Source organism: Fistularia commersonii, chromosome 2, assembly GCF_037954325.1.
Source record: "Fistularia commersonii isolate RoL2024-O1a breed Wild chromosome 2, RoL_Fcom_v1.0, whole genome shotgun sequence".
NCBI classification, from domain to species: Eukaryota; Metazoa; Chordata; class Actinopteri; order Syngnathiformes; family Fistulariidae; genus Fistularia; species Fistularia commersonii.
In genome coordinates this window covers 2,339,790-2,358,924 of record NC_141285.1, presented here as the reverse complement: position 1 = coordinate 2,358,924, position 19,135 = coordinate 2,339,790, and the positions used below count along the sequence as shown (strand labels likewise).

General features: G+C 47.5%; 1 protein-coding gene across 1 annotated transcript; it reads right to left on the bottom strand.

Annotated features, from left to right (window-relative positions):
• Positions 1-13,512: 13,512 nt before the first annotated feature.
• Positions 13,513-18,688, bottom strand: cdc42ep3 (CDC42 effector protein (Rho GTPase binding) 3). The gene is made up of 2 exons (XM_086164246.1): positions 18,469-18,688; positions 13,513-15,288 (listed from the first exon to the last, which is right to left on the bottom strand). Exon 2 carries the CDS (start codon positions 15,066-15,068, stop codon positions 14,073-14,075), a length of 996 nt encoding a protein of 331 aa, XP_086020372.1. The 5' UTR covers positions 15,069-15,288; positions 18,469-18,688; the 3' UTR covers positions 13,513-14,072.
• Positions 18,689-19,135: the final 447 nt, after the last annotated feature.

Genomic DNA, 19,135 nt, shown 5'->3' with positions numbered 1-19,135 from the left:
ATGAAAAAAAAAAACAATGGCAGCAAATTGAAAAAAAACAAATACAAATTAAAATATAAATTAGAAATACAATACAATACAAAAAATACTAATACAAATCAAAAAAAAGAAAAATACAATACAATACAAAAAAATAACGCAATGCCCCAATGGAGTTAAGACATGACATGTGCAACCTTATACAACTGTAACAGGTACGACCAGAAAAAATTAATTTGTTAATGAGATGAAAATATTCCCGCCTAATTTCATATTTATTCATGAATGTCTTCCAACTGTCTCAATATTTATATTTATTTGAATTTTTTTACAATTATTATTTATTTATTTTTCTTTTTAAATTTCCGATATTATAATTGTTATGCTGCTGTGGCAAAGGAATTGTTGACGTGTTGACGCCGATGCAAAGAATAAGAATAAGAACAACTTTATTTATCCCGAAGGAAATTGTTGTGCCAGAGTTTCAAGTAAACCATAACAATAATTAATAATAGTAGGAAGGTGGGAGAATAAGAATAAAATACAAATAAAATAAAACAAATAAAGACGATGCCAATGGAAAGCTAATTCGGACCCTTTGTCGTGACGCTCACGCAAAGTAACGTCGCTAAAACTCCAGACGGTCCGTGCCGGAAGGCGGGAACGGGGTCGGTAGGTGAGTTTCAACAAACAGCGAGCAGCAGCGGGAGGCCGGAGCCGGAGTTCCCGTCGAATCCGATACCGAGTTACGCGGGTTCGATTCCAAGCCGCGAGGTTTTTCTTGCCCTGTCCACGTGTTTTTTTGTGCCAGAAGCGAGCCAACACCAACCACACTGAGCCGCTGCGAATTCAATCAAAACGGCCGATACGGCGGACGCTTTTTTTTTTTTTTTAAAACAAAAACACGACGGCCTCCTCGCTGCGTGACGCGAGCGAACTGGTGAATTTGCGCGTCTCCGGCGGGACAAAAGGATCCCGACCGACTTTAACGCTGTTTTCCATTTTCGCCGACACCGGTCTTCATCCGACACCAACAAGTCTGTTATGTGTATTTGTAATTGATATGGTTTTTCTCCTCGGCTCATGTTTGTTTTCACGAACTGTTTTATGGATTTCGGTGTCAGGAAATGCTTGTAAAAAAAAAAATTGCAAAATAGATGAGCGCCGATTCACACGAGACCCAATTAACATTAGGTTTATTTCTAAGGGCCGGTCCGTCTAAACTGTGACATCTGCTGTCCCGTGAAGCTACAGCTGGATCCAATATCTTGCGAGACCTCAGAAGCGATGCGGATAAATGGAATTTACGCGGGAGTTGGCGCCTCTGCCTCACAGGAAGAAGGTCTCTGGTTCAAATCTGACAGCGGGCCTTTCGTTTTTTGGCGTTTGTCCCCGTGTCTGCATGGGTTTCCTCCAGGTTCTTCAGGTTCCCTCCAACAGAAAACATACAGACGAACAAATTGTGTCCCTATATGACGTTTACATGGGAGAGAAAAAAAAAATAATAATAAAATGTGATAAAAACAAATGAGATAAAATCAAATAAAATGAAATAAAATAAAATAAAATAAAATAAAATAAAATAAAATAAAATGAAATAGAATAGAATAAAATAAAATAAAATAAAATAGGGTCAGCCCTTTGTCTCACCTGATGATAAAACCCTGCAGGATAAGCTGAAAAAGTTGCATGGAAAATGAATTAAAATGTAATTGCCGTAATTTCCGGACTATTAAGCGCACCACAATATAAGTCGCACCGGCTAGCCGATCGCTATCTCGGGCTTCCTCCTGCGCGCTAAATTCGTTAAAGTCGTCTTCTTCGGTGTCGGAAGTGAACGGATTCAGAATTTCCCGGTCATTTCATCGGTTCGATTGTGACGAGGATAAAGCTCGTTAGCTCCCACACCAAAAAAAAAACATATATTAGCCGCATCGTTGTTTAAGTGGAAATAAGCCGCGGCTTATAGTCCGAAAATTACGGTAATTGATAAAATGAATAAAATAAAATGAAATCGGCAGCCGGTCCAGGGTCAGCCCTGCGTCTCGCCCAATGACAGCCTTGATAGGCTCCACTACAACACTATAGATAACAAATAAATAACATGGAAAAATGACGACCGACAACATTTTGTGGCTACGTCGCAATCTCCGATAATTTTATCAAGAAAATCTTGTTCCATTATAGTGACGTAAAAGAAATGAAAAGAAAATGTAAAGCGAAGTGGACGAATATGTCACCACGTGGCGTCGTACGAGGAAGACGCCTTTGTTTACGTTCGCCGATTGTACGCCATATTGGTTTGCGCTCTATTCGCTTTCTTTCATTTGTTTTTGTGGAAACTTTTTGCCCTTTATTATGGCTCCCAAGCGTAAATCTTTTTTTTATTCATGTCTTATTTTCACTGTACCGTGTTTTTAGGTCCTAAATTATGATTTTTAGTCAGTGATTTCCAACTTATGGGGAAAATGGTGTTACGGCGCAACATGGGAACAGAATTCCTATGTAAGTCAAAAAACCTCCTGTATTCTGATTTTCCCATTTATTTATTTTACATTAGTCCTCGCCTTTATTGTAAAAAAAAAAAAATAGAATAATAAATTATAACAAAATTATAAATTTCCTTGACGCCCAATGCTGTAGTTCAAAGGAGAAAAAAAAAAAACAAGATGCTGATTGATTCTGTTGTTAAATGGGAAGGAAAAAAAGAACTAAAAAGAATGGAAAAACTGACTGGCACTGGGGTTTGCGGTCCACGAAACACCACATACCAGCTCGGGGCCCCAGCTGGTGTCGAGCTCCGCTCCAGCTCCCATCGCTTGTCATGTCGGGATGCTAGCGCCCGTCTGATGTGGTGAAGCTCATGAAGGGTGTTCGAATTTGAAGTGCTATATACAGATTTATAATTCCATGCTTGGAGAATGTGTTGGAAGTCACGTGGTGACTTTTCCCAAACGTCTCACATGATTTCTGACTGCATCTGAACTCCAAAATGCTGGCGTGCGTCAAAAAGCCATATGTTGTATAACGCATTCCGAGGAATGTCCTGTTAGCGAAGAGTCGCTCCAGAAATGCTCAGCTCTCGGTTGGCCACTGCCAGCCTTTCATACCGCGCACACACACACACACACACACACACACACACACAACCGGGCATCTTTTCCGGTCGGTGGATTACACAGGAGCCGAGGTGCTGAGTAATAATTTGCGGTTTGAGTGATTCAACGTCGCCTTCTTAAAACAATCACTATTGTTTCAAGTTTTTAAGAAATCACAAAAAAGCTGTGGTTGAATAAGGAGTTGACTTAGGGGGAAAAATGTGGTCAAGTGATGACCGAGGTGATCATTTTAAGAAGGTGATGATATAGGAAATGCTTGCAGAATCGGTAATACGTGCACATAGGAGCACTGATCAGTGCTTTGTTTACTCAAAAAAAATGACTGGCCTTTTTAAGATGCCCCCTGAAGTGTCGACACAAGTTGATAGAATGTTTGTGCGATGCATTGCTTGTTAGAAGTAAAACATAATTAAGTACAAAATAACAGTAATTCATTCATTCATTTGTTCATTAGCTAAACTGCTTCGCATGTCCTTAGCCTTAGCATGTCCAAGCTGTCATTATGGGGTATGTTATGATCAACAAATCTGTCGTGATTTAATTGAAAGTACCTGACCCGGATGCAAGGTGTTTTAAGGGGTTTATTTAAAAAAGTAAGTGAGCCGGTGATTTGGCTGGATCCGGGTTGCCTCTGGGGTCGCATCATGGGAGTCTCAGGAACTTGCGAGGAAAGGTGATTCATAGACTGGGAGTGATTGGAGTCTCAGGAACTAACAAGGAAAGGCAGTCGGAGTCGTGGGAGTCTCAGGAAAGAGGAACTTGCGAGAAAGGGCGATCAGAGTTGCGTGAGTCTCGGGAACTACGAACTCACAAGGAAAGGCAATCGGAGTCACAGGAGTCTCGGGAACTAGGAACTTGTGAGGAAAGGCAATCAGAGTCCCAGGACTCTCAGGAGGAACTTGCAAGGACAGGTGATTGGAGTTGTGGGAGTCTCTGGGACTTGAATTTTGCAAGGAAAGGCAATCGAAGTTGCGGAAGTCTCAGGCACAAAGACCTTGCAAGGAAAGACAATTGGAGTTGCAGGAGTCTCAGGAACTAGGAACTCGCAAGGAAAGGCGATCAAAGTCATGGGAGACTCAGGAACGAGGAACTAACAAGGAAAGGATATTGGAGTCAAAGGAGTCTCAGGAACTAGGAAAGGCAATCAGAGTCGCGGGAGTCTCAGGAACTGGGAACTAACAAGGAAAGGCAATTGGAGTCACAGGAGTCTCGGGAACTAGGAACTTGTGAGGAAAGGCAATCAGAGTCCCAGGACTCTCAGGAGGAACTTGCAAGGACAGGTGATTGGAGTTGTGGGAGTCTCTGGGACTTGAATTTTGCAAGGAAAGGCAATCGAAGTTGCGGAAGTCTCAGGCACAAAGAACTTGCAAGGAAAGACAATCGGAGTTGCAGGAGTCTCAGGAACTAGGAACTCGCAAGGAAAGGCGATCAAAGTCATGGGAGACTCAGGAACTAGGAACTAACAAGGAAAGGATATTGGAGTCAAAGGAGTCTCAGGAACTAGGAAAGGCAATCAGAGTCGCGGGAGTCTCAGGAACTGGGAACTAACAAGGAAAGGCAATTGGAGTCACAGGAGTCTCGAGAACTAGGAACTTGCGAGAAAAGGCGATCGGAGTGGCAGGAGTCTCAGGAACGATGGGGGAAATACAGAATTCTGGAGAGAATAATGTGGAGAAGATGGGGATCCACCCAGAAGAGATGAACAGTAACTGTAGAGGCCGGAGGAAACCTATGCAGACACGGGGAGAACATGGAGACTCCACATAGGGAGGCCCTCTGTCGGAATGGAACCACGGTACTTCTTGCGGTGAGGCTAAGGTACGGAAACAAAATGGCCAGATCACAACTATCAACCGATTTGGATATAAAATCATTTTTATATCTAATATTCAATATTGGACTTGAGTAGCTACTGCTTTTAGGATTTCAAGTGTCCATGGAGTTATTGTTTTTTAAGGGTCAGATGTGTAACACCCCTCCATCGCCATCCAGAAGACAGCGAATTCCTGTAAAACACCCTTTTTTTTTACTCACAGTGTATAAACAACGAGTCCAATATAAACAACGATTGCAAAATGTCTCGAGCAGTAGAATGGACTCAGAAAAAAAAGACCAACGGCGGAGAGTCACATTCTTGCTTCCTACTTCGCGATCGCTCATAAATAGTCCTACCGGAGAGCGGATTCTTTATCCGAACAAATATTAGCTAACGTGTCAAGCCGACACAGAGTGGCAGGTCCCGAAGGCCTCGTCCGCTCCGGGGTCACCGAGTCCGACCAACCGGTGTTCAGAAAATTCCCCGCAATTTCTCCTGTTTCCTCAAAGTGCTTGCAGTCCAAAAAAAAAAAAAAAAAACAAGTTAGCATCTGGCAGCCTTCATGGTTGGTATTTTCCCCTCCTTCAAGAAAAGGGACCCGACGACCTCCTGATCCCTTGATCCCTGGGAAAGGTCGCTTACATAAGAAGCAACCCGCCATCAGATTCAAGGCAAAGACGCGTCGCCTCGTTTTGGAAAAAATTAGCTTACCCGCTAAAATTCCAACGGCAGCGCCTGCCCGCCGATACCTCGCACATTTGACTGTTTCACCTCCTCATGCTTCATTCATATTCCTCCTCCAGGGAACTATAAAATGTAGCATTCTGCTTTGAGTTATTCAGTCATCAGAGGTTTCTCCATCCAGACATCGACTCCGTTTCGTATTGTTCGCCGTTAAATCTCCTGGTAGATCTAATGTTGATCCTGGTGCATTCCAGGCCGCCGTCCAAGACATTCTCCATGTTAAAGGGGGCGGGGGGTTGAAGGGAGCCAGGGCTCCTCGGCGCTAACGGTGATTGACAATCCAGTTAAAAAAGTCCGAGCCGTTGTATTGCTTTACTCCCCACAGCGTCCGATGGAAACGAGATGAATTTCGCAGACGTGTTTTTCAGGTGGGAGCACAAGGCGACCCTTGAGAGCGGGAAAAGGCGTCACGGCGTTATGAGAACATCGTCGATGCTATTCACACCTCTTTTTTTTTTCTAAGATAGAACATCCGCGATGCGTGTTGTTGCTCCACTTTACTACCGCCGTGCTAAAGATCCTCCAAACAAAGCATAAAACGAACATCTGCCAGCTGCTGTTTCTTTTTAGGGGCCAGAAAGAGAAAGAAATTTCCCTCAGATGTGATCGCATGACTGGCTGGTGACAACGTTTAGAAAGGAGGCTCCGGAGGGAACACGGCGAATCCCCTTCCGAACCTCCCGGGAGGCCGAGGAGTCATGCCTGCACGGGGATGCAGACACCAGAGTGGGGTCTTACCTTAAAAGGCAGGATCCTGGAGGCTCTAGGCCACCGTGGCAGGAATGCAGGTCTCTGACCTCGACGTTCGGTGCATTCATGCACTCCCGCTTTCTCCGAGCCGTTTCGCCCCATGCTGGTCCAAAACAGCGGATCAGGGTAAAGTTATTCACCTTTTTTTTAATAAGACAGGGTCGGAGAACTGTTGCACGGGATGGCGCTGAAGCGGTTAAAGTCTTCAATCCAAACAACATCTTCTTCTCTTCTTTTGGGCTTTTCCCTTGAAGGGTCGCCACAGCGAATCAACCTTCTCCATCTAACCCTTCCTTCTCACACCAGCTACCTTCATGTCCTCTCTCACTATGTCCACAAATCCTCTAGAAGTCCAATTCCAGCATCCGTCTACTGACACTATACCTCCTCTGACCCAACCGTCTCAGTCTGGCTTCTCTGACCTTCTCTCCGAAACATCTAACATCTCCTGTTCCTCGGATGGACTCATTCCTGATCCTATCCATCCTGGTCACTCCCATGGAGAACATCAACATCTTCATATCTGCGACCTCCAGCTCTGCCTCCTGCCTTTTTGTCATTGTCACTGTCTTGTCTACCTTTTCTTTCATTCTGGCGGATAGTCTTCTATCGCATAGTGTCCCTGACACTTTTCTCCACCCATTCCAACCTGCTTGGACCAGTTTATTTACCTCTTTTCCACACTCTCTGATGCTCTGGACTGTTGACCATATGGACCTGAAGTCTTACCCCTTCTTGTTCTCCACCCCCTGTAGCCTCACCGTTCCACTTGGGTTCCTCTTATTCACACACATATATTCTGTCTCGCTGTATCGAACCATCATTCCGTTCCAGAGCATACCTCCACCTCTCAAGGTTTTCTTCTCAACATGTTCCCTGCTCTCACGATAGATCACAATGTCATCTGCAAACATCATGGTTCATGGAGATTCCTGTCTCACCTCATCTGTCACCACTGCAAACAAGTGGAGGCTCAGAGATCCCTGATGGAGTCCCACCTCCACCTTGAACTTCTCTGTTACCCCTACAGCACACCGCACCACTGTCTCACAGCGAGCATACATGTCCTGCACCATACTTCTCTGCCACTCCAGAATTCCTCATGCAATACCCCAGTTCTTCTCTTGGCACCCTGTCAGCTGCTTTTTCTAGGTCTACAAAAGCGCAATGCAGCTCCCTCTGACCTTCTCTGTACTCCTCTGCCAGCATTCTCAAAGCAAATACTGCATCTGTGGTACTCTTTGAATCCAAACAACATCCGTGGACATTATTATATGATTTGGCTTGGATTAGATCCATTCATCCAGTCATTCATCATCCCACATCCTGTGCTCAAGCTGGACCAGTTGTGATTGGACAAGAGGCGGCGGTCACTCTGGACCGGTCGTCGGTCGATCACACTTGGGACCGTCAATTTCAGTTCGATTATTTAGCTAAGTACATCAATCGGAAATTTTATTTCAAAATGAACTGTGCTGTGGTTCTTCACGTCTATTTTCATTTTCACTCGCTTTAAATTACGCTTGGACATTTATCAGTGTTTTACCAGAGACACTTTAACTCCAGCAAGGTTAAAGTTTTATAAATGTATCCAGCGGAATAAAATATGAGCAAATCCCTGGATATTGAAACCACATTACTGTGATCAACTACTGTAAAGTCTCGGCGAGGTCAGCATTGAGTCATTCCCGTTGTAATAAATAAGGCAGTCGGGAATTCGTTGCGTTATCAACAGACCAGACACAGTTCCATTGAAAAAGAACAGGAGGCTAACGTTTGAGAGCCAAGGTATTTTTCTTGCAAAGTAGATGAGTCATCCAATGAAATCTGTTGGGTTTGTAGGACGTAACCAAGAACAACGTTCACTTTTCACAGACATAAGTATTGAATAAATGAACTTAATGATGTCAGAAAGTCCACTCATTTTACTGTAAATACTCAAGTATCTATTTTTGAGGTTGTACAATGTGATAAAAATTGTCAACTCTGAACTTCAAGTTTTGAGGAGGTCACTGTGGCAACTGTTCTGACGGTCCTTTCGTACAGACCAAGAAATACTGTACTTTTAAATGTAGTAGTATCGACTTGTCCATTCATATGTACAACCTTTATCCTGAACTCGGGGATGCCGGAGCCTATCGGCGGCCGTCGTTGGGCGAGAGGCAGAATAAACCCTGGATTGGCCACCAGGCCGTTTGCAGAGACTTTCAAGCATTTACACGTCTGGGCATCATAAGGTCTCCGGTGAACCTTCTAGTTTTGACACTGATGGAGGAAACACATGCAGACATGGGGAGAACATGCAAACTCTTCACAGAGTCCAACCAGGGACCTTCGACTTTCTGCCCATCACCACCGCCATAGAAAACCAAGATTGTGATACATGTCTCTTCAAGTATTATTGTCTGCTTCATAGATGCCATTGAATTGTGGGTAATACTGACTTATTGGTGATTGAAAATGAATGAAATCTGAGAAATTCGGGGTCTCTGATGAACCTTCTGGACTGCAGCAAGTCCTACCTGTCAGAATCCAACCAGGGACCTTCTTGCCGTGAGGTTATAAGGTTGAAAAAGATACAACCGCCCTCGGGTTTGCAGATTGTCGATTTTGGGTCATCCAAGTCCGCATGAGCCTCATTTCCTGGATCCAATAACCATTTGTTTAACTTTAGCTTTTTACATTGCAGTCCGGGTAATCCCACAAAGTTGCCCCGACGAACGACGCCCCCGATAGCATAACAACACCCCTTACACATAGTTTCTGCAGGTCAACTCTTCCGTTTACGCAACAAGCCACCATAACCTAGACCCGCCCAAAACCCTGGCACTTATATCCGGAAATTTCCCATAGTTCATGAGAAGCCTCTGGGAGGAGGGATGAAACGTCTTCAAGGGAAGAAACTCGAGTCCAATTGCCCCGACGAGAAGATTTCGATAAGAATTCACCACGACCTGGATTGCTGAGAACCTCCACAGACATTCATCCAAGTCAACTCTTAAACAGTTTGGTGACGATGGAGTTTTTTTTATTAATTTGTTGAATTTGAAAACCGGTTCAGTGCATCGGGAGGTTTTGGAAGTCCTGGTTGCCTAGTTTTTTTGGGCGTGATTATGACAGACAACTGTAAACGGCAAATTATATATCCCATCTCTTCAGGTAACGTAGCTCCTCGGAATCAGACGACCGCGCTACGAACAGACGACGGCGGTTCACATTTTAAGAAAGAGCTATTCAGCAGAGGAATTACTCAGCACTCAAGTTCCAGTGACCCTTAAAAATTCCACATCGCTAAAGAGAGAATATTCAGCAACTTGGGCACTATTCATAGCCATGGCATGCATCCGCCAATAAACGCCACTCCCAGGACAACTCAGTGACCTGGCCTTGTGACTGGATCCAAGAGGTAGACTACATCTCATTAGGGTACCAGAGATGTTGTTGATCCACGGGAGGAGAAAAAAAAAAGGTGGGAGGTGATGTCACCCTTTACTATAAGGGGATATACCCCCTCGACCCCGAGCCCCTCCTTCTGCATGGCATCGGAGGAATTCGCAGAGGGGTGTTTGGAGGAAATGCTGCAAAGAGCAGATGTATAAATACCTCCTATTGGTGAATATAGACCGTCTAGGACACATTAATGGGCAGTTGCTACCCCGAGTTGGGGGGATGCCATTTGAACATAGACGCAAAATAGACGGGGGTGATTTAAGAATGACTCAAGTCATCCGAGCTTTTGGTTTTGCCTTGCACTCCCTTAGAAGGACGCAAAGAGAAAATATTACCGGCCAATAGCGGGATTAGTCACAGCCTCATTCTTCCCTGACAGGAGTCAAAATGAATAAATATAAATAACAAGGCGGGCGGTATATTTACGAATGTCGAACCGCGGCGAAGCGTCCGTTTGGAAAATTTACAGCGCCGACGATCGCACGTTGAATTCCCGGGTTAAATTAGCTTCATAGTTCATCGAAGTGTCCGACGCCACCACGTTGAATGATTCACCCTAAATACCCGGATTAGTCCGATCATCAGAGGCTGTTTGTCGGTGGAAACAAAGTCGGAGCGTAGAAAGCCGACACTTTCGGACGAATGTGGCTCCGCCGATTTTTTTAAAAAGAGCTAAGCACTGATTACCGGGTATAACTTCGAGGATACCGGCGGCTTTGTGGCGATTATGGTTAAATAGAGAATATATTCAGGGCTACGACAGCTGCTTCGCCACCCTGATTAAAAACGTGCCTGGGTTTTGTCACGGTGGTATTCCGGCGCCTGCGAGGTGACACCGCTCTGTTTAACTCTCGCCCCAGTTTCGGCACGTGCCGGAGATACAAACTTCCCCTCGCTATGGCAACCGTCAGCCCAACAACAGTCAACATTGCGCCGGACCCAAAGAGTTCCCGCCGGCTGCCGAATCGCTCGCGGACTTTCAATCGTATCTGCACTGCGTCAAACCCCTGTTGGGGTTCATTTTATCCAGGCGTCGAGAAGAAGCGCTCGCGCTCTCCTGTTGTCTTTAGCGGCGCCGGCGTTGCTAAATCAGCACATCTGAAGAACAGTTGAGTCCAAAATTCACGCTCGGCAACCCAAAGTAAACGTTCCCAAGAAAAAGTCTACAACTCGGGCCGTAGCTGTCACGGTCTTGGTATTCGATTTTGGAACCGGCGGCGGATTGATCGACACTAAATCATTTTTTTTTTTTTTCGCCAGCAAAAGAGACATTTTACCGTTATATTTCCAGGAGGGGTTCGTTTGTCACGGGCATCCCCGTGAATATTACCCTCGTTCCGTTCGGGCTCACTTTCTGGCAGAGCATTTACAGCAGGTAACTACAACAGGACCTTTATCTTGCACCCCCCCCCGTCCCCATTCGGGGGGAAATGTCTTATTAACTTTTCCCCTCTCATCCGCCCGACGGCGCTTTCGTCGGTCCTACCGGAGGGCTCCTTCGCCGACACCTCCGTGTGAAAGACAGTGCGAGCATTATGCGCCTCCGTCGTGAAGCTCGGGTGGAAAAATTTTGACGGCTCCGAGCCGTGCTTTCTTTGGCAGGCCGGCCTCCGGGCTGAAGCTTATTCATCTGTGAACTGACAACTTCACCTTAGCCGGGGAAACCGGATCACTGACCTGATGGAGTGCGGCGCTGAAATGTTTTTGAATGATTTATCCGCACCATAAAGACATATGCTCTCTGTCTGGATTATTTACTTATTATATGCATAGTTATTCGCTTCACATAAAGGTACATTTACATTGGCCGCTTACTTAATCATGATAAAACGTTTGAATATTTTGAATGTTCTTTTTAAGCCGCGTCACCGTGTTTTTATAGCGTAGCATAACAGCTCGTAATTTCTGAAATGATTACATTTTTTTATGTTTCCGGTCGTACGGCGTTTTCGCGGGAGGCGGCGTCAGACGGGGTCGTGACCGAGGACGCCGCGGCATCGAACCGCCGACCTTCACGTCGACGTCTGGAAAGCGTCCGCAAAATAACCACGACGTCATCGGAGGTTCGTCACGGGTTTTTCTGACCGGCCGCTTCGACTTCACGGGCGAGGATTCGAGAAACGGATATGAATAAAAAACGGCGGGTGAACAGAGAAAGACCGATCGTAGTAAAACAGGCGATTTATAATTCTCCGAGCCGTCGGACCGTGTTTCCGTCCGAACCCGTCTTTGGACGTCTGAGTTAAAGTTTCTTTAAACTTCAGGACGGCGGCGAGGGGGAAAAAAAAAAAAAAAACAAAGGGAGGAGAGAAAGCGGGAAACACTTCGCATGCGGCCCCTCCGGAATCCCGTGGAAACGAAAGAACCCGAGGCGTTTGTAAGGACAGGAAGTGTTCGTAAGGCAAAATTTAGCGGTGTAATAATAAAAAAATAATAAGAAAATTCCACCCTTCACTTTAAATTAGCCAAAATGTGCTGACCTCACGCGCGCCGATCGCGGCGGCGGCGGCGGCGGCGTTCGCGGAGTAGCATATGTTCGGTATTTGTATTGGGTTTCTGAAAATGCTGGAATTTCCTGGTGTGTGTGTGTGTGTGTTTTCCCGAGCCAGAGATCTTTGGCAACCCCCAGCAGAAACGCTCATATGTTACACAACGCGCAAAAGCTGCGGCGCTCGTCGTTTCTTTTGTAATCCGAAGGGAGTTTCGCTCGGGCTTCTCTCCCGACAGACGAAGCCTGTCATCAAGTCGATGATGTACGATTGCAGGTATAAGAACTGTAATTATCTTGACGGCGAAGGTTTTCATTACTCAGGTTGTCGTGTAGGTGCTACGCGAACTAAATACCGGGATTTTCCGACGGCGGGGGAGCCGTTACGTGGATTATCTCGCGACATCTGTTTTCACGACGGTCGGCGATATCGGGGAAAAATCCGCGCGGCTCCAGACGGTTTCGGGCTTCCAGGCGGGACACGGTGGCGCGTGGCGTCGGACGTTTCGAGGGTCTGGTTTGACTTACGCCTAAATGTGTCTGAGCCGACGGGCCCCGCGGGGGTTCGGAGGAGGGTCGGGTTCAAGAGAACTGAACGTTCGGGTAACCGCTCCTGCTCTTTAACACCGCTGGGTAAACATGTCTTATTTGTAACAAGACAGAAGGAAAGGGACGCATCAATCTCTCAGCGCCGAACAAAGTTTGCCTTTGGGTTTCAAGTGTGTGGTTCACACACACACACACACACACACGAGGAGGGAGGATATCGTGTCTCTAAGACCGAAGCCCTCCCTCTTCGGTCCGAACAGCTGATTTATGTCTGGTCGTGGACACTTGTGCTCTGTGGCTGGAATGCAGGGAATTCCAAAGACCGCCCTCCTCCCGTCCGCTAGCTTGTCCCATCCGCAAACAAATGTGGCCGGCGCCTGGCGGGGGCAGACGAAGGCCCACCGGTGCTCCCACTGCAGGGCAAGGAGGCAGAATGCGAGGAATGTCAGAGGCGAGAAAATAAATCCATTCTATCCTTCTTTCTGTGGCGCTTTTTTTTTTTTTTTTTTTTTTTTTTTTTTCTTCCCTCCCCTCTCGTTCCGGCGGACCCTTTTTTTTTTTTTTTTTTTTTTTTCTTCGCAAAAACTGATCCCTTGCAAGAAATCGTGCGGGATGGACCAATTTTACGAATTTATTCGTGTTACATTTTTGAAAAAAAAAAAAAAAAAAAAAAAAAAAAAAAAAACACAAATATGCATAGTGTTGAGTCAAACGCAGATGACAAACGACAAAACAAAAAAAAAAAAATAGTGCTTTGTTAAACCCGAAGGCCGCAAAACGTAACGTGTTTTCGAGGGAAGCCTGAGAATAAAAGTCCGTGTAGATAAAAAAAAAAAAAAAAAAAAAGGCAAAAGTCTCATCGAATGTCACGCGGAGGTCGACGCATAAATCTACCGCCTAGCGTATTTACAGAAATGAAAAAAAAAAAAAAGAAAAGGCACGACGGCGATGTGCTCTGGCTGTAACTCAATACTACATGCAGTTAGACATGAGAAAATAAAAAAAAAAAAAAAAAAAAAAGAAGACACTCCATAGAAGCTAGGATAGTTATATGTTTTGACAATAAAAACATAAGCAGCTCTCGCTCATCACAATGATATAACCGGACACCATTTTGATTGTTTTCTTGGATACTTGGATAATCCCCCCCCCCCTTCCTCCGGCTCCTCGCTGCAGCTCAAGGCCTGCTCTTCGCTGCGGGTTTATCCATTATGTTGAGCACGTCGTCCAGGATGGACGGTCCCAGATCGAGTTGGAGGGAGAGGAACGACCCCGCGACCTGGGCGAGGGAATCCTGCGAGGCGCTCTTCTCTTTGGAGAACTCCAACTCGAAATCGCAGATGCGGCCCTCCTCCACCCCGCTGTCCCGGTCCACCCACTCGCCGTTACACTTGGAGAGCTCCCGCTTAAATCCCGCGCTGAAGTCATCGTCCGAGACCCCGTACCCGTCGCAGTTGCCGGCGAGGCTTCCGCTACCGTCGCAGATTTTGTTGCCGAAGTCGCAGCTGTCGAAGCTGTTGCTGCTGGCGTTGCTGTTCAAGCTCCCGCCGCCGTCGATACGATGAGACGACGGCTCGTCCGTCCTCGTCTGGCTTTCGTTTATCCCGTTCGCCTCGTCCGTCGCTTCGGGCTTCTCCAGGAGATCCAGAAGCACGTCGGGCTTCGACCGGATCCCCGCGGAGGGTTCGCCGCCGAAGACGTCTATGGAGCGCAGCAAAGCGTCCATCTGAAGGATCTCCACCTCCTGGACGCTGTCGGATTTGGCGGGGGAAGCCGCGTCTCCGAGGGGCTCGGCGGGCACGGAGAAGACGGTGGCGGTCAGCAAGGGAAGGGTCAGCGCCTGACAGCCGCCGATGGTCGGGAGGGAGATGGCGTTCTTCAGAACCGGGGAAGGGGTTTCGGCAAAGGAGGCGTCGCCGGTGCTGTGCGCCCGCAAAAACTCGCCGTACTGGTGTTGGACGTCCCCCTTTCCGGGAAGGAGCTCGTACTTCCCCTGCAGAAAGGACATGTCCCCGAAGGCGTCCCTTTCCCCGCCCCTGCCGATGTGAATGGTGTGCCGAAAATCCCCGAGCGGCGGGCTGATCATGTCCGGGGAAAGGATGTCTCTCAGGCGGCACTTCTTGCCCTTCTTGTTGTTGGTCGGTTTTAGGTAAATGGGCGCTTTCGCTGGCATGGCTGCGGCGGCGGAAGCTCGGGTATGCTTGGGAGAACAGACGGACGGCGGTCTACGGGTTCTGGAAGTTACAGTTCCGCAGGGGGGGGAGGGGGGGGAGGCTCAAGTTACATTCTCGGTCGTACACGACTCCAAAGACTACGGCGGCGACTGCGGCATAAATCAGGTAAGACGACTCCAAAAAGGGGGATCGGCGGCGAGAGGTCTGCCGGGCGCTTCTCTGAAATCACAAACAAGACGGTATGTCAGTATCCTTTCGGGGGAAAACAAGACTTCTGACGAATGCCTTTCGTTTTTTTCGCCGCTGCTTCGAACTACCGGCCAAGGTCACTAACACAAGTCCCAGAAATAAACTCCTGGAAGAAAAAAAAAAAAAAATGCATCCCTTTTTTTTTTTTTTTTTGGGCGATCTTAGAAGGCAGAAAGCTGTTGCTCTATTCGCATGAGCGTCCTTTGGCCTCCGCAAATCTGGATGTGCTAATGTGGAACAGCTGGATTGCAGATCGGGAGAGGAGAAGCAAAGGGCGGGAGGGGGGGGGACTTTAGTGGGATCAACGTGGGGCGGCCTGTTTTAGAAAAGAGCTACCGCTCAGACACGCACACGATGGACGAGGAGAAAGGGGCTTTTTTTTGGGGGTTGGTGGGTCAAGGAGATCGGGCGGGAGAGATAAAGCCGAAGGATTACAGAGCAAGTGGATTCGGAGAGAAAAAGCGATGCGGACTTCGAATCGACTCGGCGGAAAAACTAGCTTTTCGCGACACCCCGCAAAACCAACCGGTTTGACCGAAACGGTGACCGGAGGAAGGGAAAGAGAGAGTGAGACGGGGGGTACGAGCGAAGAGATCTTGCCCATTTATAGACATATTTACTCGTGAGTGGTCCGTCAGGAGCGACCATCTGAGCATACCGCCGCCGAGGAAGCCACCGATAGAAAAACCGAGACGAGAAAACATCCACATTCCTGCTTCGGCCTTATCAGAGACACTTTAAGTAGGGTATGTTTATTCAGCGGTAACATTAGCGCGGTGCCGGCCTTCCCTTTTTTTCAGCCTACTTACTTCCAGGGAATGCCCTTTCTTTTTTTGTTTTTGGGGACTCTCAATCAACCCGTCACGATGGATGCGGGATACGTGCGAGTCCGAGGAGAAAATAAAAAATTTTAAAAAAGCGGCGGATAGAGGAGAGGGTTCGAATGCACGGCACATGGGTGAAGGAAGGAGCGAGTGTTTGTTTGCAAATAGTAATGAAGAGAAGGAACTGGGAGGGAGCGGAGGAGAAGGAGCTGCAGTGTTTAATGAAAAGCTGGGGGCGAAGTCAAATCCCGCACTTGTTTAGCTTAAGCTTTCCGCCCGAGTTTTTTTTTTTTTTTTTTTTTTTTTTTCCATTTCACATCTTCCCACTCGTTCTTTTCCCTTTTTTTTTTTTTTTTTTTTAATTTTTTTTCCTCCCTGCCGCTCCTCAATCCTCCCCGACCTCGACAGCTGATGTTGGAAACCGGACGTCGGATCGAAGAGGCGAGACGAATTTCGCCCGACGAGCCAAAACCTTCTTCCTGTGTGTTTTCGATCCGCCGGTTACCGCTGAATCATTTTGTAATCATGTATACTTATTGATTATTGATGGATCTATAAGCGGTGGGAGCGCATCCTACTCAAGGTCGACCTTTACGGAGGACATAAAGGTCGACCGGGCTACTTTTTGGCAAAGGATAGTGGAATTCCCAGAAGCTTCCAGCAGAAAAAGGTTGAAATAACACAACGCCGACTCGAAACACCTGCGCGGGCAAAATGTGTTGACTCCAGAATCTAAAACCTGAGCCGACCCGAGGAAATTAGTCGATTATACCACTTTCCGCCACGGCTAGCAAGTCTAAGACGGTTTTTATTGGCTGACCCGGGGCACGCCGTTTTTTTTTTTTTTCCCCCCCGGTGTGTCGTGCGTGACGTCAACAACGCCGCTTTGCGCTGGAAGGCAGCCAGGAAGAACTATATGGAGGTTAACGCTTTACACGTTTCTATCTGGACGTTTTCGAGGCGAATTCGGGAAAGTAAAGATGCCGATCGAAGGAAACGTGGGCCGATAAATACCCGCGGTGACTGCAGAGTCCATGGATCCCGGAGTTAATTCCGATAAAACATATTTCCACCGGAGGGAAAAAGCCAGATGTTATCAGGCGGCGGGGGCGCCTTTCAGATGCTTTCGGGTATCCTGGGAGGGAAGTTTATGGGATGCCGGCTTAATAAATCCACACGTGAAGAGTCGAGCAGGTGGATTCTGGGGGCGACGGCAAAGATCCGTTCCTTTTCCGAACCCGGCCCGGCACGTGAAAGCTTTTTCCCGGTTGTCGTTTACACCTCCGTCCAAAGTGGGTGTCTGACGGCGTCCCCTTAAAACGGCTCGCCGTCCAGCAGGAACGTGCACGCTCCCAGATAAAACCCACGTGTCCGCGGGCTATCAGACTCCGGGGACACTTCAAAAATGGAAGCACTGCTTCATCAGTCTGGAAGGTCGGGGGCGGTTATTTCAGGGACGCCAATAAGGTGATGAAAGTTCGGGGGCAGATAAACGCAACGTCGGTATCTCGTAATTAAACTAATGGCTCGTGATTCGTCCCGGTATTTCTGGGGCGCCTCGGGGAGTCACGTGCGATATAAATGGGTCAGTGTATTCTTAGCGGCGGCGCGACAGAAAACGCCGGCGCTGTTTTTGACCCGTACATGACTTCTCCCCATTTTTCCCCGCTAAATATTCCTACCGTCGGCGTGCTGACATTTCACTTTAACCCAGTTGGAAAGAAGTAAACTACCGGTGTCACGTCAAGTCCGGCCGTCAACGCGTGGGAGACGAACTTCCATTCCTCCCGCCGCTGCGGTCGAGGAAGTTTGCTCGAATGTCTAAACCGTGGCCTCCATTTTTGTCACGTTTCGGTACCGAAGACGGTAAACGGCAGCTTCGATCGTCGTATTAAAAAAAAAAGCCTCGATTACAACCGAAAGGCCGTCGCTTTCCGCGTCGGCACCGGAACGACGGCAAACAGCAGGGTGGAGTGTTTGTTCTGTCCTTTTTTTTCTTTCTTTCTTTGGCGTCCCCTCCTCCCTTTACCACCCGCAAGCATGGCAAATACTCCCCAACGTTATCCTTGGCAGAGACCGGGCGGAAAGCAAACAAAAGCACATGAAACGCGAAGGGAATGTCGGGATAAACGCACGGCGAGACGAAAAAAAAAAAAAGAGGTTCAAAATTAAGATAAAGGTGAAAATTAAAAGTTGTTTTTTTTACAAGCGCAGAGGTACCGGATCTTGTTTTGCTCCTCGCAGTTCGGCTTCGCACCCCCAGAGAATGTATCGTCCGGAAAAGGATAAAAGAAAACCAAGAAAAAAAAAAAAAAAATCACCTCACCTCAGATAAATCTTGACTCTCGCACAGGTTGCACGGCAACGGCTGCAGCCCTCGATCGATGCGTGTGTGTGTGTGTGTGTGTGTGTGTGTGTGTGTGTGTTCTGGGAGCTGCGGCGTTGCTCCTATGGCTTGTTGACACTGCACCGCCTTCTGCCTTCTGCCTCGGGGCTGCACTTCTGTCAAGCGGGACGTCTGCCGGACAGCTGTTTTTGAATTGCTCTTCGACTCCTATTCGCCTCTGAAGCAAAGTCTCCTCCTTCCTCACCCTTCCCCCTCTTCCTCTCTCTCTCTCTCTCTCTTCTCACCCAGCTTTCCTCTCTCTCTTCCTCTCTCCCAGCACCTGTGCACGTCCGTCCTCCCTCCGTCTTTTCCAGGCAGATCCGTGATGTCTGAGGATCCGTCTCGCTTCCCGCGACTCGGTAGAGTTGCGGCGGTGAGTGACGGCAAGCTCGCAGTAACCCGCGCTGCAAAGACACCGCCACGCGCCTCGTGTCGGGCTACCCAATGTGTGTGTGTGTGTGTGTGTGTTTGTGTGTGTCATTCTCCCTGCCTCACCCTGTCTGACTTTGCGACATCTGATAAGAGCTATCCAAAATATTGAGTCAGCAGAGTCGACCCGACTGCCTCACGATTGTTTGTCAGTCACACACACACACACACACACACA